This window comes from Falco peregrinus, chromosome 17 (assembly GCF_023634155.1).
Source record: "Falco peregrinus isolate bFalPer1 chromosome 17, bFalPer1.pri, whole genome shotgun sequence".
Lineage (NCBI taxonomy): Eukaryota > Metazoa > Chordata > Aves > Falconiformes > Falconidae > Falco > Falco peregrinus.
In genome coordinates, this window is record NC_073737.1 from 6154255 (window position 1) to 6177426 (window position 23172).

The following is a 23172-nucleotide window of genomic DNA, read 5'->3' on the forward strand; positions in this document are numbered from 1 at the left end:
AACTTGGGGGGTGGGGTGGTCGTGATGCTCGGGGGAGGCTGGAGGGTGCAGACCCCCCCTCACCCCTTGTCTTCTCCCCCATAGGTATGCAGGGCGGGAGCCAGCGGCTGCCCCTGCCACCGGCAACAAGAAAACCCACCTGACGGAGCTGCAGCGGCTCCTTGACACAGCCTTCAACCTCGACGCCTTCAAGGACCTGGCCTAAGTGCCAGCCCGGCGGCGGCAGCAGCATGCGCCCGTCTGTGTCTGTCCGTGTCTGTCCCGCGCTCGCCTCCCCCTTCCCTCCGTAACTACAGACCTTGTCCAACCCTATACTGGCAGCTGGAGTCCTTGTCCACGGGGGCTGGGGCCAGCGCTGGCGCAGCTGCCCTGGCAGCTGAGAGGGGCTGGGAGCTGCCCCCACCTGCTGTGGCGGGGGGGAGACCCTTCGTGCCCCTGGTCCCCTGGGGGACTGCTCCCTGGGGCTCCTCTCTGGGGGTGACCAGTGCAATGTGCCCGGCCATCTCCCAGTCCCTCCCAGTCTGCTGTTGCACTTGCCCCTGCTGCTCGTGGAGGGGCGTGACACGGGGTGGCTGCCCCCACCGTGGGACCAAGGCGAGTCTGGGGGTGATGCCCACCCCACCGGCCCCAGCTTCCAGGGCAGCCGAGGGCAGTTCGGCCGTGCCGGGGACGTGCTGTCCCACCCTGCCCGCACTGGGACCCCGGCCTGGGGCCCTGCAGCCGCTCAGGGGGCGTTCGGCTCCGTGTTCTGCCGTGGAGGTGCGGGGGGGCGGGGCGCTGGGCGCTGGCTGTGGGCCGCTTCCTGCCTCCTTGGTCCCCCCGGTGCCACCCAGCTCCCCATCAGCCGTGGGGCCGGGAGTCACGGTGGGCGGGTGGCACTCGCACCGGCTGCTGGCACAAGGCAGGTGGGTGGCCGTGCCGTCGCAGTGGGCTCGGGGGTTGTGACCCTCCGGCAAGCCTGCATCCTCGCCAGCATCTTTGAGACGCTGGGCTCCGTCCTCCTGGGAGCCAAAGTCAGTGAGACCATCCGGAAGGGACTGATTGATGTGGAGATGTACAACTCCACACAGCAGCTGCTGATGGCGGGTTCGATCAGTGCCATGTTTGGTGAGGAGGGGGGGAGGGGGGGCAAGATGGGGGAGCAGTGTACCCCAGGGTGCCCCGGCGATGGCTTTCTTACCAGGCTTCTCCTCCTGCTCCAGGATCTGCTGTGTGGCAGCTAGTGGCTTCGTTCTTGAGGCTCCCCATTTCAGGTACCCACTGCATTGTTGGAGCAACCATTGGCTTTTCACTGGTGGCCAAAGGGCAAGAAGGTGTCAAGTGGTCCGAGCTGCTAAAGATCGGTAAGCCCGGCTCATGTGATGGCCTCCGTGTGCCCCCTGGGCTTCCCCTTCCAGCAGTGGGATGCTGATTGTGCCTCTTCTCTCCTAGTGTTGTCCTGGTTCGTCTCGCCCCTCCTTTCAGGCATCATGTCTGCCATCCTCTTCTTCCTTGTCCGGAGGTTCATCCTCCGTAAGGTAAGAGCTGCCCACTCTGCTTTCTGATGGCTTTTGGGGCTCCCAGGTGCTCCCTTGTCTGCCCATTGCAGTGGCTGGGTGGCTTCCATGCACCAGGGTTTTGCCAGGCACATCCGTCCTTGGGTTGACAGTTGGGTGAGCCCTTCAGGACTCCTTTGGGAAGGGCTGAAGGGGTGGGAAAATGAGATGTGGAGCCCAGGAGGTGAGGAGGCAGCACTTCACCTCCTCCAAAATATGTGGGCCTGGCCTTGGCAGAAGCAGCTGTAATTCCCAAGCAGGGAAGTAGCCCAGAACTGATAAGGTCAGACCTGCTTGTCAGGCTTTTCCTAAGTCCTGGTGCAAGGCAGGACCTCCTCATGTGTCAGGCTGCAGGTGAAGGTAATGACCAACAGTGATGGCTTTATTTAAACCAGGAGGGCCAGGACTGTCCCCGGTGCTGCGCAGACTGTCCTTTCCTCCCATCTGGGGCCCCAGGTACAGTGAGAGGCACCTGGGCTGGCTCCAGGAACACGCTCCCACTGTTGGGAGTGTCCGAAAGCCCAGGAAGAGGTATCGGGCACCCAAAGCTGCTTGAAATGGAGGTGGCGGTGTTAAGCCTCATCCTTCTGAGATGATGATGACTACCGTGGAGCACAGGATGCTGCTAGCACAGAGCAGGGGTACCCAGCCAGCTGTACAGAGGAGCTCCAGCATTTCCATCTGTATGTTTGAGGCTAACTTCAATTATTTGAAATCCTAGATCTAACTATTTCTGGTTCCAGAGATGTTCAGATCTTATCGCTGCTGTTCTCTCTACCTGGCAGCCCTTAAAAACAGTTTAGCGTCACTGCTGTCAGAGTAACCTTGCGTAACTGGCTTTTCAAAGCTGGGCTGGCCCTGTCATGCTTCATCCTGATGCTGAATAGTTTGGTTGCTCCGTCCTGCTTGGCATTTGGTAAGGCTTGGTGTGTTTGTACCAATGCTAGACCCTGATTGCTGGGCAGCAGCAGTGGAGATTAAGTCCTCCTGCTGCTCGGGTGAGGGCCTCTCTGTGCAGGTACGTGGCCAGATAAGCTGCTTTGTGAGTAATGGACTCCTATTTTGTCCAAGTCGGCTGGAAAGAGGTAAAGGCTTTGTCTGACAGACTATTTTGTCTGAAAGTGCCTGGGGAATTGAAAGAAAACCTAAATGCAGCCAGAGGCTGGAGAGCCTTAGGAAGGGTTCAGGAGCAAGGCAGCCCCTAGCTGCAGGCACAGATGAGATGCTCCACGTTGGAGTGGTGGGACACTTGGCTGTGCCTGTTCTTGGTCCCTGGGGAGCCTCATGGGATCCCTAGTGTTCTGCCACCTTCTCTGTCCCCAGGCTGCTGGGGTGGTCTGACAGTGCCAGCCCCGTGGGTTATTATCCAGAAGCTGTTGGGAGCTTTGGCTTTTGGCAGAGCTTGCAGGAGCGTGGTGTCTGAGCTGCTGTCAGCAGTTGACTGAAGGTGCAGACCCCCTTTTGGGAAGGGGGTGTTGCTTGGTGGCTCCGACAGCTGCACAGCCCTCGAGGTCTGGCTTTCTGCAGCACTGATCCTTGTTTTGCAGGCAGATCCTGTTCCCAATGGTTTGCGAGCTTTGCCAGTCTTCTATGCCTGTACCGTGGGGATCAACCTCTTCTCCATCATGTACACCGGTGCACCTTGTAAGTACCTGTCAGAAAAATTGAACCTTAACTTTTGTGTGCTTTACAAAACCTCCATTAAATGCACGATTTACCCCTTTTTTGCTTTACAGGGCTGAAATCTCCTAGAAGGTGGCTGGCCTGTGCCAGTTACAGAAGGCTGCAGGCTAGTGTGCGCTGAGTTCTGGGCTAGATAGTTGCCCAGCCAAAGAGACCTGCTCAAACTAAACCCCTCCAGACCTTTCTCCTTAGACTGCACAGGACTAGCAGATAACTTGGCTTCCTCTTCCCTTCTCTCACCTGTGCTAAAGCTCAGGTACCCGGCTGCAGCTGAAGAGACTCCTCGGGCTGCCACTAGCAAGACTAGGAGCAGGGATGGAGGCTGTGCCTCCCGATTCACTTTGTCCCTCAGAATAAACTCACTATCCCTGGCAAGAAGAGCTGGCACCTGTACTGATAAGAGGAGTTTGTACTTCAGTCTGAAAGGCCAAATTGAAATGCTTGTTTGGCTGTTGTGCAGGGGGACATGTCGTGGGCAGGACTAGGAGAGGGCTTGGCAGGGGAGGGTGGCGTTGCCTGTGGAGCTGGAGGCTCCGTAACCTCCATCTGTCGGGATGACTTGGTGTGAGCCGCTTCTGGTCTGAGCATCGGTTTCCTGTTGTGGAGGAGCTGCCGGAGGTGGGGTGAGAGCAGTCAGCCCTGGCTCTGCAGGGCTTCCTCTGTAAACAGTGGCTGGAAAATGTTCTGGAGGGAAGTCAGCCTCCCCTTCCTTGGCTTCCCGGCCTGGGGGAGAAGGTGAGGCTGCTGCGGTGCTGCTCCAAGATCACTTCATCACTTGGCCACCCCCAAGGTGGATTCATGTTTATCCTGAGCCCTGTGCTGCAGGAGAGCTGGGGGAGCTCTGTGCCGCTTAAATGCAGGGCTTGCAGCCTGCAGGGAGCCAGGCTCACTGTAAACGAGTAGCCAAATGTGTGGGTAGAGTAGCTGTGATGTTGCTGGTGGTGTGTTAAGAGCAGTCGGGTATGGCCTGCAGCAGGAATAGGGAGCTGAGTGGTCGGTCACAGCACCTGATAGTCCCGGGGGGGGGGGGGGGGGGGGGGGGCTTCAGGGTGTGGCTGCGGCTGGCTCTATAATGCAGAGCCTCTGCTAAAAGTCACACTGCATGTGGGAATGCTTGTAACTGGGTCAGGTAACACCTCAAATGCCTTGAAACTTGAGCTTAAGTTCCTAGGGACACAGGAGCAGGAGAACCATCTTCCCCCTGCAGCGGGAGGAGTTAATGGGTCTCTGGTGGGAGCAGCCCAGGTCCTGCATGTCTTCTCCCTGATGGGGAAGTGGTGCTGCTGCTGCAGCAGCCGTGCTGGGTGGTTTGTTGTTTTTTTCTTTGACATTGCAGCAAGAGAGGAGACAAGGGTTGTGAGTTGTCTCCTGTCTCTGCTCAGGGCACGCAGCAGTCCCTGATTTGGTTTGGCTGCGGGAGGGAGGGGAAAGTGTCTGCCCATGTGAAAGGCCAGCTTGTGGGTGGGGGAGACTGTAACTAGGGGGGAGGGGGGCTTCTGTGCAAGTGAAGCGCTTGGTTTCATTGTGGCCAGTGCTGGCTTTCCAGTGGCATTTCTCCCTGGCAGGCACATTAGCTCAGGGGTGTTGCAGGTGATGGAGTCCCCGTGGCGGGAAGAGCAAAGTCATACGTGAAGGAGGCTTTTGCCCGGAGGTTTTCAAAGATCCGTTGTTTTATTTCCTAGTGCTGGGCTTTGACAAACTTCCTCTGTGGGGTATCCTCCTAATTTCGGTGGGGAGTGCTGTTGTCTGTGCTCTCGTCGTCTGGTTCTTTGTATGTCCGAGAATGAAGAAGAAAATCGAACGTAAGTAATGCCTCCCTTTTTGCAATCCCTTGGGGAAGGGTGTGCTTGAACTAACCAACTTACTTTCCCAGTGGGAGATCTCACTAGCCCCAGGGCTGTTACTAGCAGGGATCCTCAGCTTCAGTTAGAGCTTAAGCTGCTCTGCAAACTCCGAGTCACTGGAGCACATCCCATTGAGCTGGACCTGCATGCACCTACCCCGCAGCCATACCAGCAAGCGGCTCCCCGGGGCCCCAAAATACCCCTTGAAGTAGTTGTTGTGCTGCTGAGTGGTGCCTGGCAGCTGATCCCTCAGCAAGGCAGCCTCTCCTTGGGCTGCACCGGACAGCAGGCAATATTGAACAGCCTGATTTCACTGCTTAATAGAGAAAGAAGAGAAGGCGGGAGACAACCAGCCTGTTAACCAGTGTAACCTTTAATCCTCTGCATACCTGCTGATCGGTCTTTGGCCTGGCAGATGCAGATCACAAGTTTAAAGCTGTGTAAGCTGATGAAATCCTTTCCCTGTAGCCAAAAAAAAAAAAAAAAAAAATTGAAAGGCATCCAAAAGAGCAGTCCCGAGCTCTGCCTCCTGAAAAGTACAGGCAGCTCTCCTGGAGTCTGTGTGTGGTCTTGCATATAAATTTTGTGTGCAGTCTGGGGCACTTGCAGAACTGGAGATGAGGGGATAACCAGTGTCCTTGTCAGACTGGTGTAATTGGGGTGTGACTAACAGCTTTATGGCTGCCCTTGACAATCTTCCAGCTGTTCAAGCTTCGGCTTAACTCCTGCCTGCCTGCCAGCCAGGCTCCCCTGCCTGCTGGAGAGCCCCGCTCTGCTGTGGGGCGGCGCTGGTGCAGGGGGATGTGGGCTCTGCAGAGGCTTGATACCAGGGTGAGGGGCTGGAGGCCACAGCCTGGCCCTTGCAGTGAGCAAACTGGGTAGAAGATGGTCATGTTTGTGACAAGGAAGTGGGTTTTTGTTGTTGTCTGAAGGAGCTGACCTCATCTCATGTTTTCACCTGGAGAAAACATGCTTTTCCTGGTAGAGGGGGTGTAGCAGCCTCAGTATGCAGGGCTTGGTGCTGCTGGCTTGGCTCTCCCAGTGGGACAGGAAACCAGGCTGCCCTTGGGAGGTGGGGACCGGCTCCGGTTTGGGTTTGTCACCCACCAGTGGGTGCTGGAGAGGAGCCCAGGCGGGCAAGTCCTCCCAGGGGGCTGGGGCTCGTGGGCTGGTGGAGGAGCTGGGCTCTTCTGGGCACCTTCCCATCAGCCTCAGGGCTGCAGCTGCCCCGAAGCGGGTCCAGAGCATCCCACGGCTGCCGGGAATGGAGATGGGACAAACATGGCTTGAAGAGGAACCTCTGCTGCATAAAAGCCCCATAACGGTGCTCACCACACCCGGTGTGGGTGGGTAGGGCCTAAAAATAGGAGATGAGCTGGCCTGTGACTGTTTGGCTGTTGTGCCTGGGACAAGGTGCAACTGCCCAGCAGTTTCCAAAGTTCAGGATGGGGGCGAAGCTGTGAATTTTATTTGGCTGGCATAAATCCGAGTGGTGAGGGGTGTGGGCTTGTTCCTGGTGTCAGGAAGGGGTTTGATGGCAGCTGCCTCCCTTTGTAGGTGAGATCAAATCAAGCCCTTCTGAAAGCCCCTTGATGGAGAAGAACATCAGCCCCAAGGAGGACCACGACGAGCCCCGGGTGCCCCTGGGTGATGCCAAGAGCCCCGTTGCTGATGTGGGGTCAGCTGCACCCCACCGGGCAGTGGTGGAGGAGAGGACAGTCTCCTTCAACCTGGGGGACCTGGAGGAGGCCCCGGAGCAGGAGAGGCTTCCCAGCCTCGACCTGAAGGAAACCAGCACTGACAGCGGTGAGCGGGTGTGGGGGGTGACGTAGGGTGCCAGCGTGGTTTTCCCTCACCCCAGGTACCCCTGGGTGCTAAACCCCCACTGTCCCCCTTGGCAGGAGCCATGCGGCTGCCCAACGGCAACCTCGTCCAGTTCAACCAGGCCGTGGGCCACCAGATGAGCTCCAGTGGGCAGTACCAGTACCACACCGTGCACAAGGACTCTGGCCTCTACAAGGAGCTGCTGCATAAACTGCACCTGGCCAAGATGGGGGACTGCATGGGGGACTCGGGGGACAAGCCCCTGCGGCGCAACAACAGCTACACCTCCTACACCATGGCTATCTGTGGCATGCCCCTGGACTCCCTCCGGGCCAAGGAGGTGGAGGAGATGGAGAAGCTGACCTGGCCCATGGCGGACACCAAGAAGAGAGTCCGCATGGACAGCTACACCAGCTACTGCAATGCAGTGGCAGATGCCCACCCGGCAGCTGATGTGGATCTCAACGCTGCCCAAGTGGAGACAGGAGTCGGTGACCACAAAGGCAGCAGGAGCTCCCTGGAAGAGTGGCATGACCAGGACAAACCTGAGGTGTCCCTCCTCTTCCAGTTCCTGCAGATCCTCACAGCCTGCTTTGGCTCCTTTGCTCATGGTGGCAATGATGTCAGGTCAGTTGAGTCAGCAGGAGCGGCGGGGTTGCGCACTAGGGCTGGTGCCCATCTTGCCCAAAGCCTCTGGCCTTCTAGACCAGCTCTCCTTTCTCTTCCAGCAATGCCATAGGGCCCCTGGTTGCACTCTACCTGGTCTATCAGACAGGTGAAGTGGCAACTCCCATCTGGCTGCTGCTCTATGGAGGTGCAGGGATTTGCATTGGCTTGTGGGTCTGGGGGAGGAGAGTCATCCAGACAATGGGGAAGGATCTGACTCCCATCACACCATCGAGGTAAGGTCCGCCTTGGGGCGGGGGGAGGCTGCAGGCAGCCCTAGAGCTGCATCCTGCTCCTGGAGCCCCTCTCCGTTCTCTGTTGGGGGTTTCATTGCTTGGGTGGTGGAGCTGGGTTATGTGTGGCCCTGTAACACCTTCCTGCATCCCTCGGGGCCGGGGGGGGGGGGGTATCAGTCTGGGACTGCTGGGGGTCTGGAGAGCCAAGTGAGGAGCTGACTCAGCTCTGCAGGGTCTGCCCGGGGAGAGCAGTCCCAGCTCTGGCTTGGGCTGAGCAGCGCAGGGTGTCTGGTGCCCAGGTTCTCATGCACTTTCTCTCTTTGCAGTGGCTTCAGCATTGAGCTGGCATCTGCCCTGACGGTGGTGATCGCCTCCAATGTTGGCCTCCCTATCAGCACAACCCACTGCAAGGTAGGAGGGGGATGGTACTGGCTCTGTGCAAGCCCTGCTTTCCCCAAATCCTGGTGCTAATAAGGCTGAGCTGTGGAGGAGGTCCCAAATGGGGCTTCCAGCTGGCCTTTGGCTCTGCCATTTGCTTCCCAGTGTGGAGTGGCAGCAGCTGCCCGGGGCTGGGGGAGGCCCCTGGGTGAGGGGGCACTCGATGAGGTAGTAAAACCTCTTTGGACCCCTGGGCTCTGCTGAGCGGCCATAAGAACCTGGGTGCCTCAGTGCCCTGTCCCCACTGCTGCCCTGGGATGGCAGCTCCTCACCCTGCTTGCTCTGCCTGGGGTCTGCTGGGTCCCCAAGGGCTGGAGCGAGACCCCCGGCCCCATGGCTGTGGCTTTCCTTTGGCACCCTGGGAAGGGCTGGGGGGTGGCAGGCAGAGTGCAATGCTGAGCTGTGCCCTGGCTTCTCGGGCAGGTGGGCTCTGTGGTCTCGGTGGGCTGGCTGCGTTCCAGGAAGGCGGTGGACTGGCGCCTCTTCCGCAACATCTTCATGGCCTGGTTTGTCACTGTCCCCATCTCGGGTCTCATCAGTGCTGCCATCATGGCTGTCTTCAAGTATGCGATCCTGAAGGCTCACGCTGCTCCTGCTTCCCTGCTGCCACCCTCCCCTCCAGGAGTGGGGGAGGCTCGTCCCACCGTGGCATGGAGCTCCCTCAGTTCTGCATAGTGTTGTCACTGAAGTATCTTCTTTTTTTTAAATGTCTTGGCGCTAAGTTTGTAGGGGGGGTGTGCAGCACTGAGACTGTGCCTGCCCTTGGGGTGCCTGCCTTGCTGTGCTGTAGTTTTAGATTAGCAGTTATGGGAGGCCACTTTTCCTAATTAAAATCATCAAAAATAAGATCCTCTGGCAGTGACTCCTCCATGTGTAAGGACTGGGGCTGGGCCTTGCCCAGCCGGGGTGGGCTTGGGGGCTGTGGGACGTTCCTGTCCCCCCCGTGGTCCGTGCTGTTTGGCTTTGCCTCCATTGCTGTAGTGCAGACACCAGATGCTGCCCAACCATCTTGCTCGGGGGTCGCTGGGGGACAGCCCCTGCCCCTCCCCTGCTGCTACCTCGGACTCAGTAAAGATTTCCTTTGTACCCCAGTGCTGCCTGTGGTCCCGGGGCCTGGGGGGTGCGAGCGGGGGACCCCGGGTCGGGTGGTGTGTTGTGCCATGGCCTGTGTCCTGGCCCTCTGGCACCCACACCCTGGGAGGGAGCGGGGCTGCGGCTGCTGATAACGGCCCCACATGTTGGCCGTAAACAGCCCCGGGCTGCGCCTCAGCCCCGAGCGGGGGGGCGGGGGGGGGGGGGGCGAGGTTATCGGGGCCCCACATCTGGGGGAGGGGGAGGTTATCGGGGCCCCACGTCTGGGGACAGCTCCTGACCCTGTCACTAGCCCTATGCCCCCTCCGGGCCTTGGGGCAGCAGCTCCTCCTGCCGTGTCCCCCCACCCTGCCGTGTCCCGGGGATGCTCCCTGCTGTCCCGGGGGCTCGGCCAAGGCCGGCCGCGGGGACCCACGTCAGCAGGTCGGCACCGGGGTGTTGCAAGAGCTGCAGGTGATTGCAGCGGGCCCGGGCGGGGCGTAGCCTGCACCCCGGGGGTCCCCGCGGGTGGGGGGTGGGGGTGAGCCCTGTGGGCACGTGTGGACTCGGGAACGTGCCTGTGGGGTTTGGGATGCGCCTCATGGAGCTGCGTGGGGATCCGACCCGCGGAGCCCTGCGGGGCCGGGGACCTGCGGCAGGGCCCACGGGGAAGGGGACGGCGTTTCCACCCGGGATTGAGCTGTTCCCACGGGACGTGGGTGCCCCCTCCTGTCCCTTCGGCGTGAGGTGCTGGGGGCGGGTGGCCGCTGGCGCTGCACTCCCCGGTGCGGCGCAGCCCCCCCCGGCTGCAGCCCCCGCCCGGGGGGCCCGGCGGGGCGGCGGCGGGGCCGGTCCTTGACCCCGGTTAATGATTCGCCGCCGGCGGCCCCGCGCTGCCCGCGGCCCCGCTGGGCAAACACCGGCCCCGGGGGTTCCGGGCCGGGCGCCCGCGGCCGCTCCTGGCGCCGTCGGGGCTGCGGCCGTGGGAGGGCGCTTCCTCCGGGGGGGCGGCTCGGGCACCGCGGGGGGGCCACTGCCGGGGGGGCGCACGGGCCGGGCCGAGGGGAGCCCCTTTGGGGGTCCGCTGCCCCATGTGGGGGTCCGCAAGGGGGACACACTGCCCCGTTCTGAGCGTCACCACCCCGGGGTGCCCCGCTCCCTGCGCCCGGGGGGGCCGGGCCGGGGCTGGAGGCCGGGCCGGGGCGGGCCCGCCGGGCCCCGTTAAAGTGGCGGCGGCCGGAGGCGGCGGCGATGGGCAGCGAGGGGGAGCAGGGGCCGGCGGCGGCCCTCGGCCCGGGGCCGGCCCCGGGCCCGGTCCCGGCCGACACGCGTGCGCTGCGGAGGGACTGCCAGCACCGGTGGGGCCCGGGGCGCTGGGGCGGGGGCAGCAGGAGCTGGAGCTGTGGGGGAAGGGGGGCGCTTTGGGGAGGGGGCAGGACGTGAGGGAAGGACTCCAGGGTTGCAGGTACGAGGGAGGACCCTTGGGGGAGTGGAGGAGAGGCCCTGGGGAGGGACCCCCCATGTAGATACGCCGGGGGGGCAGGCCAAAAGAGGGGGCCCACCATCCCCCTTCCCTGCCGTGTGCCCACACCCGGCTCCATTTCCAGCTCAAAAGCCCATTTTTCTGCTCCAATAACTCGTTGTGGGGCCCCTGGGCCAGGGCAGGCACGCCCCCCCCTCCCAGGGCTGCTGGCCAGGGACGGGGCATGGGGGGACAGGGACCTGTCCCCTCCTCTGTACCCCCCCTTCAGCCCTAGTCACCCCCTCACCCCATAACCACCCCCTGCCCTGGTCACCTCCAGGATTTTCGTCAACCGGAGCCTGGCGCTGGAGAAGATCAAGTGCTTCGGCTTTGACATGGACTACACCTTGGCAAGTGCGTTTTGTTGGTTTGGTTTTTTCTGGGGGGGGGGCGTGGGGGTGGGTGTTGGTGGGACACCCCAGCCCCTGCCCACACCACCCCCTGTGCCTGTACTTGTGTACTTGTGTCCTTGTGCAGTGTACAAGTCCCCTGACTACGAGGAGCTTGCCTTCACCCTGCTGCTGGAGCACCTCGTCTCCATTGGGTACCCCCATGAGATCCTCGCCTACAAGTACGACCCCACCTTCCCCACCCGGTAAGTTTTTTGAGTGAGGGGGGAGCACAGGGTGAGGGTGTTGGTGGGACCCCCACCCGCTGATGGGGTGTGCGGTGCAGGGGGCTGGTATTCGATGCCCTGTACGGGAACCTGCTGAAGGTGGACTCCCACGGGAACCTGCTGGTCTGTGCCCATGGCTTCCGCTTCCTCAAGGGGTGAGTCTGGGACCCCCACTCTGGGGGCTGGGGAGGGACGGGCAGGACCCTCGGTGTGGGGTGCAGCTCTGTGTTCCCTCCCCAGGGCTGAAATCCTGCACTATTACCCCAACAAGTTCATCCAGCGGGATGACATGAAGCGCTTCCACATCCTCAACACGCTCTTCAACCTCACAGGTGAGTGAGAAATTCCTCTCCCATTGCCCCCTCCCCATTGTGGGGTGCCACCCCCCTGTGTCCCATCTCACAGTCCCCTCCCTGGCAGAGGCCCACCTCTATGCCTGTCTTGTGGACTTCTTCACCAACTGCTCCAGATATGTGAAGTAAGGCAGAGTTGGGGGATGGGGGCTTGGATCTGTGGGGGTGTGGCGGGGTTTCCCCTTGGCAGGGCAGCCCATTTGCACCCACGCAGCCCCACACCCACACCCCACAACCCTTTTCTTCACTGTTGCAGCTGCGACACTGGCTACAAGCATGGGAACCTCTTCATGTCCTTCCGCAGCATGTTCCAGGATGTGCGTGAGGCCATGGACCATGTCCACCTCTCGGTGGGTGCGGTCGGCTGGGGGCAGTTTGCTGGGGGTGGGGTGGGGGAGTGGGGTGTGCGCGTCTGTGTGTGTGATGCTGAGAGTGCTGGGGATGCCCCCCTACCCACCACCTCAAGGACGCTTTGGCTGGACCCACCTGTCCCCTCTGCAGGGCTGCCTGAAGGAGAAGACACTGGAGAACCTGGAGAAATACGTGGTGAAGGACGTGAGTATTTGTGGACCCTGTGGACCCCTCCCCATTCTGGTCCCTCAGCCGAGTCCCTGTGCCCACCACCCCACCATCCCCCCCTGGCCCCTGACTGACTTGCCCCCTGCCAGCCCCGCGTGCCGCTGCTGCTGAGCCGCATGAAGGAGGTGGGAAAGGTCTTTCTGGCCACCAACAGCGACTACAACTACACCGACGTGAGTAGAGGGTGTCTGTGTTTGTCCCCCCCACCCCAAGGTCCAGCCTGCCCTGGGGCAGGGGGTGCCAAGCACAGGCAGGGGTCTGCCCTCCCTGGGGCCGGTGGCAGTGATGTTGGGTGTCCTTGCAGGCCATCATGTCCTACCTGTTCAACTTCAGTGATGGCGACAAGGTGAGCCTGTTGCTGCTGTGGGCTGAGTTGGGGGTTCAGGGTGCCATTGGCAGCCCCTCGCTGACACCCCCCACCCCAACACTTGGCAGGCTGAGACCCCGCAGCGCCCCTGGCGATCCTATTTTGACCTCATTGTGGTGGACACTCGCAAGCCGCTCTTCTTTGCGGAGGGCACCGTCCTGCGCCAAGTCAACACGGTGGGAGCCCCTCCACTGCCACAGGGCTGGCTGGGGCAGCGGGCACCAGCTGGGCACTGCAGGAGCTCCTGTGGGCACAGCAGGGGGGGATTCACTGTTGGGTGGGCACCAGGCAGGCACAGGTAATGGTACCCCCCCAGTCCTCTTGTCTTGCAGGACACGGGGAAGCTGCGCATCGGGACGTACACCGGCCCGCTCCAGCACTGTGCTGTCTATTCTGGTGGTGAGCGGCTGGCTGGGCTCCATGGGCAGCATGGGGGACATGCCTGTGCCATCGTGGTGACATCTGGCTGTTGCAGGCTCCTCAGACGTGGTGTGTGACCTGCTGGGTGTGAAGGGCAAAGACATCCTCTACATGGGGGACCACATCTTTGGGGACATCCTCAAGTCCAAGAAGCGTCAGGGCTGGCGCACCTTCCTGGTGGTGCCCGAGCTGGCCCGCGAGCTGCAGGTCTGGACCGAGAAGAGCGGTGAGCAGTGCCCAGCCAGGGACATGGACCCTGCCCAGCCAGGAATGCAGCTGAGCCCAGCTGGGGGAGATGGCCTGGAGCCTCCTACCTGGCCTTGGTGGCAAAACCAGCCCCAGTGGGGTGTGCCCTGACACCCAGTGTTGGTTGTGCTGGGCAGTGGAGGACATTGCCCACACTGAGCTGGCCCCGTTGCCCTTGCAGAGCTGTTTGAGGAGCTGCGGAGCCTGGACCTCTTCCTGGCAGAGCTGTACCAGTGAGTGGGCATGGGGTGGGCAGGAGGCACTAGCTGGGGTGCGGGTGTGTGCAGGCATGCAGGCACCCGTGGGGGACCCTCCAGGCGAGCCCTCAGCCGGGTCTCTCCCACTCCAGGCACTTGGATAGTGGCAGTAGTGAGCGCCCAGACATCAGCTCCATCAAGCGTCGGATCCAGGTGATGCCTGGGTCAGCGTCCCAGCTCGCACACAGCTCAGCCTCCCCCACCCCTTGATCTCCCCCTGGGGAGTGTTGGGTGCCCTGACCACCCTGCTGCACCCACAGAAAGTCACACACGAGATGGACATGTGCTACGGGAAGATGGGCAGCCTGTTCCGCTGCGGCTCGCGCCAGACACTCTTTGCCAACCAGCTGATGCGCTATGCGGACCTGTATGCCGCCTCCTTCATCAATTTCCTCTACTACCCCTTCAGCTACCTCTTCCGGGCACCCCCCGTGCTGGTATGCACCTCCCAGCCCCTGCTGTGCCTCAGTTTCCCTCCCTGCCTAAGGGGGTACAGGGCTCATGGTGGCGTTTGGGGGGCACCCAACCACTTAGCTGGTTGGTGATGGCCCCTCTCTGCAAGCCTTTTGCCTACTGCAGATGGCACACGAGTCAACAGTGGAGCACAGCCGCTTGGATACTGGAGAAGGTGGCACAGCCCTTGCACCCTGGCTGGCCCAGCATGGCCATTCTGGCCAGCAGGTGGGTGGCAGGGGACAGAGGAGCAGAAAGGCATGGAAGTGCCAGCACCAACCCCCCAGTGCTGGTGGGGCCATGTGCCCGTTCAGCCGCCCCCATCTCAGTCTCAGGTTGCTGGGGTCCCACAGGACTCCAGCGGAGAGGAGGAAGATGATGGAGAAGCCTGAGCCTACCCCAGTGCCAACAGCAGCCAAGCTGGCCCCCAGAAGGACATTCAGTGGCCCCAGGACACTTGTGCCACCAGCTGGCTGACCGAAGCCACCTGTGGTCAGCCACCACCCACATCACGCCTCTCTCCATGTAATGGTGCCCTTCTCCCTGCTGTGCCGGGAGAGGGGCCCCACAGAGCCCACAGGCTGCCCGGTGCCCCCACTTTCACTCATGGGCCCCCCAGCACCAGCTGCTTCTCCCAGTCAGCTGGCTGCCAGCTGAGGGTGGCCCAGCACTGGGGAGAAACAGCAACACGTGTACCACTGGAAATCCTCTGCTCCGCTCAGCGGCTGCAGCAGCTCCTGCCCCGGGTGCCGTGGTCCAGCTTTGGGCAGAGGTGGGGGGGTGTTGCTGAAGTGTAGGAGGACTCTGGAGGTGACTGCTGCTCCCTGGGAATCCTTTTTGCCGGCTGTTGCCCACTTCTGTTTTCTACCCTTTTCTCTTTATAAAAGACATTCAAACTTCTGGCACCACAGAGACACAGAATCGGTTATTTTAAATGAAAACACCTTTGCCCCTGAGCCTGAGAGGTGGGGACAAAGGGCAGTTCCCAGATCCTCGGCCAGCAGCTGGGACAGTTGCAAGTCCCTGGCAGTCCCAGGCCACCCCCCTCCTGCCAGCACTGTTCTGCACCCCAGAGGAGGGGGCCTGGCCCTGTTCCCCAGACTGCAGCCAGACCTGCACCAGGTCTTCCAGATACTGCTCCAAGACTTCTTCCAGCATCACAGTTTCCTCAGTAAAGATGCTGAGCCAACAGTGGTGGTGGCTGTGTTAGGAGGCAGCAAAAGGGTGGGATGAGGACAGGGCCGTTGCTTGCTGAGGACAGGAAGGTTGCCTCCACCCTTCCCGGCATCCATACCACTTTCTTCCTCACAGCAGGGAAACTGTGCCAACCCCCAGCAACCAGCCCTGCACCAGGTGCCTTGTGCCCCTGGTGCAAGGACAGCTCTTGGGAGGTAGGGGTGTGGGGGTGGGTGCTGCTGTGGGGGCCACATGTGCACCAATGAGGCTCAGCTGCCCCATCCTGGACCCCCAGGCATGCCCAGGGGTCTGGGAGCCTGGCCTGCTGCATCCCAAGGACCTCTGCACCCCTTGCATGTGCTGCCTTCAGCAGCCTGTGTGGAAGCTGCTGCAGTCCCTCAGGTACCCCAGCCCCTCACCAGTCTGGCATAGCTAGCGCTGCTGCATGACTCAAGACACTGGGTCCATGCATGCCTCTCGGTGGAGAGCATCCATGCGGTGTCCAGTAGGGCACAACACAGTTCTGCAGTGAATCCTTCAGGACGTTATTTCCAAGACACCAGAAGGTACCTGGAGCATTGCAGTCTGACTGCCATTATCCTGTAGCGGGAAAATCAGGTGTGTGCATCACAGCAGAGGGAGCCAAGGGCAGCCCCAGGCGACATAGCCCATGTCTCCAACCTTGCACACTACTTACTAGGCCACGCTGCACCTCTTCCACAAGTGTTTATGTATTTAAACTAGTGCTTACATATTTGAAACAGGCTTAGCATGCACCACCCCAACATACTCACATCTGTGAGGCAACAAGAGAAGTCAGTGGTGTGTGTAAGGCAGCACATGGGAGCAGGCAGCCCCCACCCTGCTGGGAATCCCTCAACAGCACTCTGGGGAATACGAACTCAAACCCTCCAGCTCCACCACTTCTGGCAAAGCCTTGTTTTTCCTGAAGAAGAACTGAGTCTCCCCCTCAGCATCCATGATTTCACTGAGGGATGACACCACAGGGTCATGGTCTTTCAGCATCGCTGGGTAGTGGCTCCCAGCACGGTCTATCCGCAGTGAGCGCCGCACTGGTGTCAGGAATTTCAGCTCCCGGGCTTCCAGCAACTCCTTTCCTCTGCAGAGAGGACAAGAGCCTTTAGGTAAACCCTGCAGAGGAGTGCTGGCACAGAGGGCACTTGCTGCCAGGAGCAGGTGGCCCAGCCTTACCTGGATGCAGACGTAACTTGTAACTTGATGGAGATGGGCAGCTTAGTCCAGGACGCCCCTGTCAGGCAGGGTGTTGCTACCACCTGCTGCATCTCCCTTGGGCAAGGCGTCATAGGCTCTCTAGGAATGGGCTGCTCAGCCTTTTCCCCTGACAGGAGAGGAAAAGACTCTGTCTCCATCAAAGTCAATAGGGACAAGGGGTGCTGGGACAGACTGCAAACCATGCTGCTTCCCTGCTACAGCAGCAGGGAACCTGAGCCTGCCCACACTCCAGCCTGCCAGCCAGCCCCCACACGCACATGTTGTTACCTTCTGATGTTTGATCTGCAGCCTTCAAAATATCAAGGACAACTTCTCTGAGCTCCTGGAGTGGCTGCAGGAAAAGCAGAATGCGGGTCAAGGCACAGCTGACTTGGGAGCAGAGACCAGAGTTAGAAATGAATAGGACAAAAGGATTTTGCTGCATCATGACACCCTATGCTGGAGACAGCAGTAAAAGGCTGCAGGACTTTCCTTCTCCAAGTGAGATCTGTCAGCACACAGGCACGGCTGGGCAGGAGTCCACCCTGCATGGTTAAATCCCAACAGATGCTGCAGTTACACTGCCCAGACCAGCGCACAGCTGCTGTCACACTGCTTCCAGATACAGCTGACACGGCGCACGGTGTACATCTTCCCCTGGCCCTGTTTGTGCCCACATGGCAGTGCCTGTTCAGCTGATTTAAAGTCGAAGGTGTTTCTATGGGACAAAACAGGACCAGCAGCTCTAAACAGCTTTTTCACCAGCGACTACTGCTGCTAAAGTCATGACAAAGTCCAGCCCCTGGATCTCAAGGAAACTAGCTGGCGCAGAGGCAGGGGAACACAGGGAGCTACTGAAGAGAAGCACGCCTCACTCACCACAGCACCAGCGCAGACTGCTGCTTTGTACAACCCTGCCACATCAAAAGGGCCGCTCCGGGCGAGCAGTTTTGCTTTGCAGATCCAGAACTTGGCAAATTTCTCTGCCTGGGGCACGTGGGACAGCACTGCAGAGAGCTCTTCTGCCTGGACACCCTACAAGAAGGACAAGATCCCGGAGAAAGGCATCAATTGCAAGGGCCAGAGGCGTACACCAGGGAAGCTGTCAGTGTATAACCACTGTCCCACCACTCTCTAGGAAGGGTCTGAAGTGTTTTTGCAAGCCTTCTATGCGACCGTGGACAGATAATAGCTTTCCTGCCTCTATCTTCCCCTTGATAAAATTAGTCTAGTATTTCAGAGGAATGACGATGGATAGACTCCTCACTGCTGGCACTACCAGGGCCACTGAACCCTGCAGCAGGGCCAGTAGCCACCATTCCCAGACACTTCACAACAGTTGTGAGGTCCACCAGGGACATACCACAAGCAGGCTCAATTGGCGCATGTTGCTGCCACAGAAATCCCTGCTGCAGCTGCCAGGACACCAGCAGTAACACACGTGAGCGCTGTGACCACGTATCGCTCCCTTTTCCCCATTAGTGCACCTTGCTGCATGACTTTGGCCTATCCATAACTCCATGAAGACTTTTACTTTTCCTGCACATGATGTTACCCTCTGGCAACTGCAGCCAAGTAAGCAAGAATGCTTGCTTCAAACTCCTCTGTGCTGTTGGGGGGATGTGGCCCTCATCTCCTTGGATGCTCCAGGAGAAGCCCATTTCAAGCAGCTCCTTTCCCATTCCCACCTCCTCAACGAGCTTCAGGCACTCAGTTAGAGTGTTGTTGATCTTCTCCAGGCAGAGCTGCTTTAGCTGCTCTTGTTTCTCTTGCTTCTCTTTCTCCTTAACATTTCTCCAGGTCAGCTCCAGTGGCTTCTTCTGAAGCAGCATCATAGGTGGCCGCTTGTATGTCTTGCCTTTGGATGCCAACCACTCCTCCAGCTGTTTCCTGTCAAAGGACCAAGGGACCACTGTTACCACCCCAGCAGACTGCCAGCACTTGCCAGGCTACTGTTTCCCTTGGACTCTCCCTCTAGCCAACTTCAGCTGCTCTATCTTAAAAACACATCCAAGCTCTAGGGTGGGAAAGGAAAATCCTTGTAAATTTAAGGGGATATTTATTAATATTCTTTATATTCCCTTGAAAGGAAAAGAGGTGAGCAGCTGCACATTCTCCTCTGGCTTGCTTAAGTGGCAGAAGAGGAACCCAGGGTACCACCAGATCCCATCCTCACCCTCCTCTTTTCTGAGGCATAACATCCAAACAAGTGTTCACCAATAAGGGGACTTTGGACCCTGGTTCACCCAGTTAAACATTTTAAACTCTGCTGTCCCCTGGAGGTGAAGACAAGTCAGCCAGAGCTGCTACTTACTTCCGATCTGCAGCTGATGGGGTCTTGGGAACACACGTAGCCTGTACCCTTTGTGTTTGGCTTGCCTTTGGCAGCTCTGGTTTAAGCCTCTCTCTCCTACTAAAATTGCTCTCAATTGCTTGAATTTTGGAGCAGTGTGCACCGCGAGGCTGGTTTGGGGGCACTGTTACTCGGGATGCTGCAGTGCTTCCTGGAGGCACCACCTTCATGTCCTTCCTGTTTGCCTCCCCTCTAGCCACAGGTCTTTGCCCTTGCACAGGGCCAGCTGTTTTCAGGCTGGAGTTCAGGTCTGTGGTCCCCAGGGGCCTGCTGGAGGCTGGAGGCTTTGTGGAAGATCTGTTCACCTGGGGGGATCTACTGTGGCGCTTAAGGCTTCCAACTGGAAGTGTGCTGAGCGGATTTCCCATGGGTTGCCTTGCCATATTAGTCTTTTCCTGGTTTACTCCTGGGTTTTTATGTAGCGAATTAGTAGGAGTAAGTAACTGACAGGACTGTAATGGCTGAGTTTTGATACTTAGTTTTTGAGATACACTCTTTGAGCCTGGCAAAGTATTCCTGATTTTATCCTGAATCGGCTCTCCCTTAGCCTGGCGGCTATTAATTCTGTCCTTTGGACCAGTGATGGCTCTTGACATCGTAGCTGAGCTTTGCCTGTGAGTCAAGACTTTCCTGTTACTAAGACTGTTTCCATGAGACTGAGAAACTCTGTTCAGTACAGGGTGGTTAGAGGCTTGTGCTCGGATGTTTTCTTTGTTGCAGACCAGCTTGTCCTGCAGGCCCTCATTTAGGGAGCAAAATGACCCAGGAAGGGGATCGATACTTTCAGTCTGAGGTGCTGCAGCAGTGACAGTCTCCTGTGCAGGCTTCTCATTCCTTCCTGGATTTAGGTAACCAGAGTTTGAAGCTGGGAGCCTCCCTTTGGTCTGTGTAGAGTGGCTCATGCTTGGCATGAGCCCTGTGGGAAGCTTCGCACTCTTCCTTGGTTGCTCTGGATGCACCACCACGGCTCTCTGGCATGTATTAGAATTCTGCTGAGCAGCGTGGCCAGCATGCTGCGTGGATTTGGCACCAAGCTTGCCATCTCTCTGAGCACCCTTCACCACATTTCTGCAAGCCTCCTCCTTGTTCCTGTCAACCTGGAGAGACAAAGCGAACCTCAGCCCCAGGAGAACTCAAGACAGATCAGACCCCGACAGCTCACTCCTGCCGAAGCCCCCCTAGCCCAGGGGACATCCACGCAAAGGCCTGTGGTGACAAAGCAGTTGTCAACAGAACAATAACACAACACCCACCAGCACATGGGTAGAGGATGAGTTTCCCACACAAAGATCCTATGAAAAATAAACAGTTGACTTACTGCTAGCCGTTTATCAATCTGACCCCATTTGGGGTCAGGAACTCACTGCTGTGATTTGGGTACCCTGTTCCACCCAGACTCGCACTTCAAGCATGAAATACAAAATCAGACTCAGAAGATTTCTACTTACATGCTGTAGTTTATAAACTGGTTTTAAGGGCGGATTCAGGGGATTCATCTGCTGCTTTAAAAAGGGTCTGTAGGAAGTCAGACAAAACATCAGGTTATTTAACAGCAGTTGCAGAAAAGGTTAAATATCTAAAACAGTGCTGGCTGTCTCAGTCACAGCTTACAAGAAGCTTTTGTAAATCAAAAAGCTGTCAAGGAAGTACCACATTATTTTTTTTCTTTTGTGGGGCAACAGAAGAGCAGCTCAAAACACTGCCATCCAAGGCTGCCACAAAACTTCCAGCTTCCACTGACAACAAAAGTAACCAGAACAGTTCCTGCAGGCAGGGGGCCCTGGCAGGCAATAGTTTGGAGGCTCCTGCTGCTGCTGCTGGCTGGTGTCAGAGTTGCCCCCCCCCAGGTGCTGCAGACAGCTGAGGTGCATCGGAGTCAGCTGCTGCAGTGTTGCAGGTCACAGCAGTGTCTTGGAGTGCACTGGCCAGGTTTTACTCTGCCACGGTGAGCCGCAGCACTGCAGCAGCTGATTCACCAGCCTCCCAGCTGCCCCAGGCACTGGTAGTGAAGCTGGGAAGTGGGACAGCAACCCTGGCTGTCAGCTTCCCCCACCCTGTCCTCCTCGCTGAATTACAGCCCTCTGACAGCAGCCAGCTGCAGGGTTCTCCCACCCCTCTGGCTCTGGAGCTAGGGAACAGCTCAGCAGTTAGGGAAGATTAATGCCTGTGCAGCTATTTTCCTGCAATGAAAAAGCTCAGAGACTTTGGGTATTGTCCTCTATTCTACATAAGTATGCCAAAAAGAAAGATTGTGAATCTTCTCACCTCATTTCTGTTATACTAGTGGCATTTTCCAGAGCCTGACCACAGGGACTGATTTGCTTTTTCTGGTCTCTGATCCTGCTTACATTTATCTTCTCTCCCCATGGAGAAGTTTTATGGCTTCCTTTGCACTACAACATCATGATACTCACTGCAACAGGGAGTCTTTGAAGTGTTCAGGTTTGCCAAGTGCATCAGCTGTTTCAATTAAAAGCTTTGAAAAAAAAAAAGGTGCCTTGCTACTGACAGCTTGCAAGCGGAGGCTGCACTCACAGTAGTGTATTTGCACACAACCCGGGTCCAGCAGAACTGGGCAAGACAGAGAAGGGGTCCCAGAGCCAGGTAACTCATTTAACAGGTGGTTGTATCTATTTCCTTTTAAATGCATTGAAAATGCCCCTTCCTAACATTAACCTATCCCAGAAGGCCACTGAAAGCTGCCAGTAAAAAGCAGTGGTGAGACTCCAACCACCCATTCTTCAAGGCCCAGTTACAAAGCTGGCAAAAAGGCACGTTCCGCCAGAGCCAAGAGCTGAGCTGAGAAAGCTTCATGGAGACTCAGAAAATACCCAGAAGAGAACGAGATCAACCAGCTGGAAGCATCAGCACTCAAGCCATCCCTTTGCTCCTGCTGCCAGGGTGCTGTGGGGGCAGAGCCGCCCCCAGCTGCTGCCTCAGCACTGGTGCTTGGCACTAGCAGGAGGCAATTCTCTGTACGCTAGTGAATTGCTGGGGAGAGAAGGCAGGCACTGGCAAGCTGAGAAGAGTCAGCTGTACCTCAGAGAATCACTGATTTGGGTCGGAAGGGACCGACATCCATCTGACTTACTTTGCACTTGGGCATTTCAGCTTTGCTTTGGCTGCTAGGCGCTCCTGGAGCAGTCTTCTCTGCTCCTCTGCAAAGAGATGGTAGGAAAACGCAGTGCACGCACCACAACCCCGGTAGTTGGAGCACCAGTAAGAATGGATTTCTTTTACATTCACAGCACAACGGTGGAGGTCTCCTGAGCTCCCCGCCTAAGCCTGACAATGCTGTTCCCACAAATTCCCAGAGTGTTTCCATGCACATGACATCGCCCAGGGGCTCACTGGCATAGAGAGACCCGAGTTCCCCGATCCTCAGGGCATCGTGACGCTGCTCACGCCTCAGCTGTGTGGGGCTTAGTTCGCAGAAGGAAAGGGGAGATGCTGCCCGTGCCCCTGCTTCAGCTGTGGGTCCCGCAAGCCCGTGCCCCACAGCAGCCAAGCCCACCGCTAACACAGGCGGGTGGGAAAAGCGAGGAGCGCCGCAGCCGTGGGGCACGGGGTACCTGTGACACCCCCAGTCTGGCTGCGGTACCGGGCATCTCGCGGCGGGACGGCCTGGCCTGGCTGGAGGCAGCATCACCCCAGCCCCAGGGCAGCGCCCCCTCCCCTGACAGCCCACGCGCCCAGGGCGCTGAGGGCACCTCTGCCCCCCCACCTGCCCCCTATGCCACCCCCTTCCCTTGACACCGCACCCCCGGTGTCCCCAGCACCCCAAGGCGCGCCCCAACCCCCCCCGCTGCCTGCCCCCCCAACCACGCCGGTGCGCGCGTTCACGGGCCACCCCGCGCACCCGAGCCTCCCCCGTAAGTCCCAGCAGCCCCCCACTGCCCCTGCCCCCCTGCTCCCGGCAGGCCCACCGGCCCCACTGAGCCCCCCAGGCCTGTCTCGGGTCACGCTCAGCCCAGCAGCCCCCAGATCGCCCCCTGCCCCCCATTCCACAGGCACTAGCGACTGCCCCGGCCACCGCAGGGCCACCGCGGGCCCGCACCCCGCGGGGCGTCCCCAGCCGGGGCGTCCCCAGCCCGGCCTGGTCCCCCGCCCCACATCGGCCCCTGAGCGCCGCCACCCGCTGGGCCCCCGCCGCTCACCCTGCGCGGCCGCCCCTGTCCGCTCCATGCCGGGCCCCCGCCTCAGCACAGCCGCCTCCCGCCCGCCGCCTCTGACAGCCGCGCCGCGCCCATTGGCTACCGCCTCCTTCAAACCCACCAATGGCGAGGGCGAAGCCGCGGAG

The 23172-nt window shown here is 59.2% G+C and overlaps 4 protein-coding genes across 19 annotated transcripts in view; 3 read left to right on the plus strand and 1 right to left on the minus strand.

Moving 5' to 3' along the window:
* LOC101924442 (2-oxoglutarate dehydrogenase complex component E1) overlaps positions 1-312 on the plus strand; it is a 36139-nt gene extending 35827 nt beyond the window's left edge. For all 11 annotated transcript variants that reach the window (XM_055820108.1, XM_055820110.1, XM_055820106.1 and 8 more), the window contains one exon: positions 85-312. In XM_055820108.1, coding sequence (XP_055676083.1) covers positions 85-205 — 121 coding nt within the window. In that variant the 3' untranslated portion in view covers positions 206-312. The remainder of the gene's footprint in view (positions 1-84) is intronic.
* LOC101912774 (sodium-dependent phosphate transporter 1-like) lies at positions 231-9072 on the plus strand. The gene is made up of 11 exons (XM_055820426.1): positions 231-254; positions 384-1107; positions 1203-1343; positions 1432-1517; positions 3083-3179; positions 4901-5020; positions 6620-6868; positions 6964-7513; positions 7615-7788; positions 8115-8199; positions 8650-9072. Exons 1-11 carry the CDS (start codon positions 231-233, stop codon positions 8899-8901), a joined length of 2502 nt encoding a protein of 833 aa, XP_055676401.1. The 3' UTR covers positions 8902-9072.
* Positions 9073-9667: 595 nt separating this feature from the next.
* Positions 9668-15015, plus strand: LOC101921091 (cytosolic purine 5'-nucleotidase). Of its 4 annotated transcripts, none has more exons than XM_055820122.1 (18): positions 9668-9771; positions 11100-11173; positions 11297-11414; positions 11495-11590; positions 11676-11767; positions 11856-11913; positions 12045-12138; positions 12290-12343; positions 12457-12540; positions 12672-12713; positions 12803-12910; positions 13067-13133; positions 13210-13380; positions 13582-13633; positions 13750-13810; positions 13918-14094; positions 14237-14338; positions 14440-15015. In XM_055820122.1, the coding sequence occupies exons 1-18, from the start codon at positions 9683-9685 to the stop codon at positions 14500-14502; spliced, it is 1602 nt and encodes a 533-aa protein (XP_055676097.1). In that variant the 5' UTR covers positions 9668-9682; the 3' UTR covers positions 14503-15015. The 4 variants fall into 4 exon arrangements, with proteins under 4 accessions (XP_055676097.1, XP_055676096.1, XP_055676098.1 ...); XM_055820121.1 differs by lacking the exon at positions 9668-9771 and adding an exon at positions 10502-10655; XM_055820123.1 differs by lacking the exon at positions 9668-9771 and adding an exon at positions 10502-10655 and having other exon boundaries at positions 14464-15015.
* A 984-nt stretch (positions 15016-15999) lies between these two features.
* On the minus strand, positions 16000-23130 carry CKAP2L (cytoskeleton associated protein 2 like). Of its 3 annotated transcripts, none has more exons than XM_055820119.1 (10): positions 23030-23117; positions 21964-22294; positions 21138-21348; positions 20321-20387; positions 18834-19969; positions 18208-18409; positions 17399-17554; positions 16808-16871; positions 16499-16646; positions 16000-16406 (listed from the first exon to the last, which is right to left on the minus strand). In XM_055820119.1, exons 3-10 carry the CDS (start codon positions 21140-21142, stop codon positions 16163-16165), a joined length of 2022 nt encoding a protein of 673 aa, XP_055676094.1. In that variant the 5' UTR covers positions 21143-21348; positions 21964-22294; positions 23030-23117; the 3' UTR covers positions 16000-16162. The 3 variants fall into 3 exon arrangements, with proteins under 3 accessions (XP_055676094.1, XP_055676095.1, XP_055676093.1); XM_055820120.1 differs by having other exon boundaries at positions 21964-22030; positions 23030-23046; XM_055820118.1 differs by lacking the exon at positions 21138-21348 and having other exon boundaries at positions 21964-22030; positions 23030-23130.
* Positions 23131-23172: the final 42 nt, after the last annotated feature.

Excerpts from the sequence above, each read along its gene's own strand:
- LOC101912774 (XM_055820426.1), top strand. The coding sequence starts at position 231 with ATGCGCCCGTCTGTGTCTGTCCGT. Across the intron at positions 6,869-6,963 it reads GGAAACCAGCACTGACAGCG|GAGCCATGCGGCTGCCCAAC; the intron begins GTGAGCGGGTGT and ends CCCCCTTGGCAG. Across the intron at positions 7,514-7,614 it reads CATGGTGGCAATGATGTCAG|CAATGCCATAGGGCCCCTGG; the intron begins GTCAGTTGAGTC and ends TTTCTCTTCCAG.
- LOC101921091 (XM_055820121.1), top strand. The coding sequence starts at position 10,549 with ATGGGCAGCGAGGGGGAGCAGGGGCCGGCGGCGGCCCTCGGCCCGGGG. Across the intron at positions 12,139-12,289 it reads TGGACCATGTCCACCTCTCG|GGCTGCCTGAAGGAGAAGAC; the intron begins GTGGGTGCGGTC and ends TCCCCTCTGCAG. Across the intron at positions 13,134-13,209 it reads CTGTGCTGTCTATTCTGGTG|GCTCCTCAGACGTGGTGTGT; the intron begins GTGAGCGGCTGG and ends TGGCTGTTGCAG.
- CKAP2L (XM_055820118.1), bottom strand. The coding sequence starts at position 23,057 with ATGGAGCGGACAGGGGCGGCCGCGCAGG. Across the intron at positions 16,647-16,807 it reads TGCAGATCAAACATCAGAAG|GGGAAAAGGCTGAGCAGCCC; the intron begins GTAACAACATGT and ends CTCTCCTGTCAG. Across the intron at positions 16,407-16,498 it reads CAAGTTACGTCTGCATCCAG|AGGAAAGGAGTTGCTGGAAG; the intron begins GTAAGGCTGGGC and ends TCCTCTCTGCAG.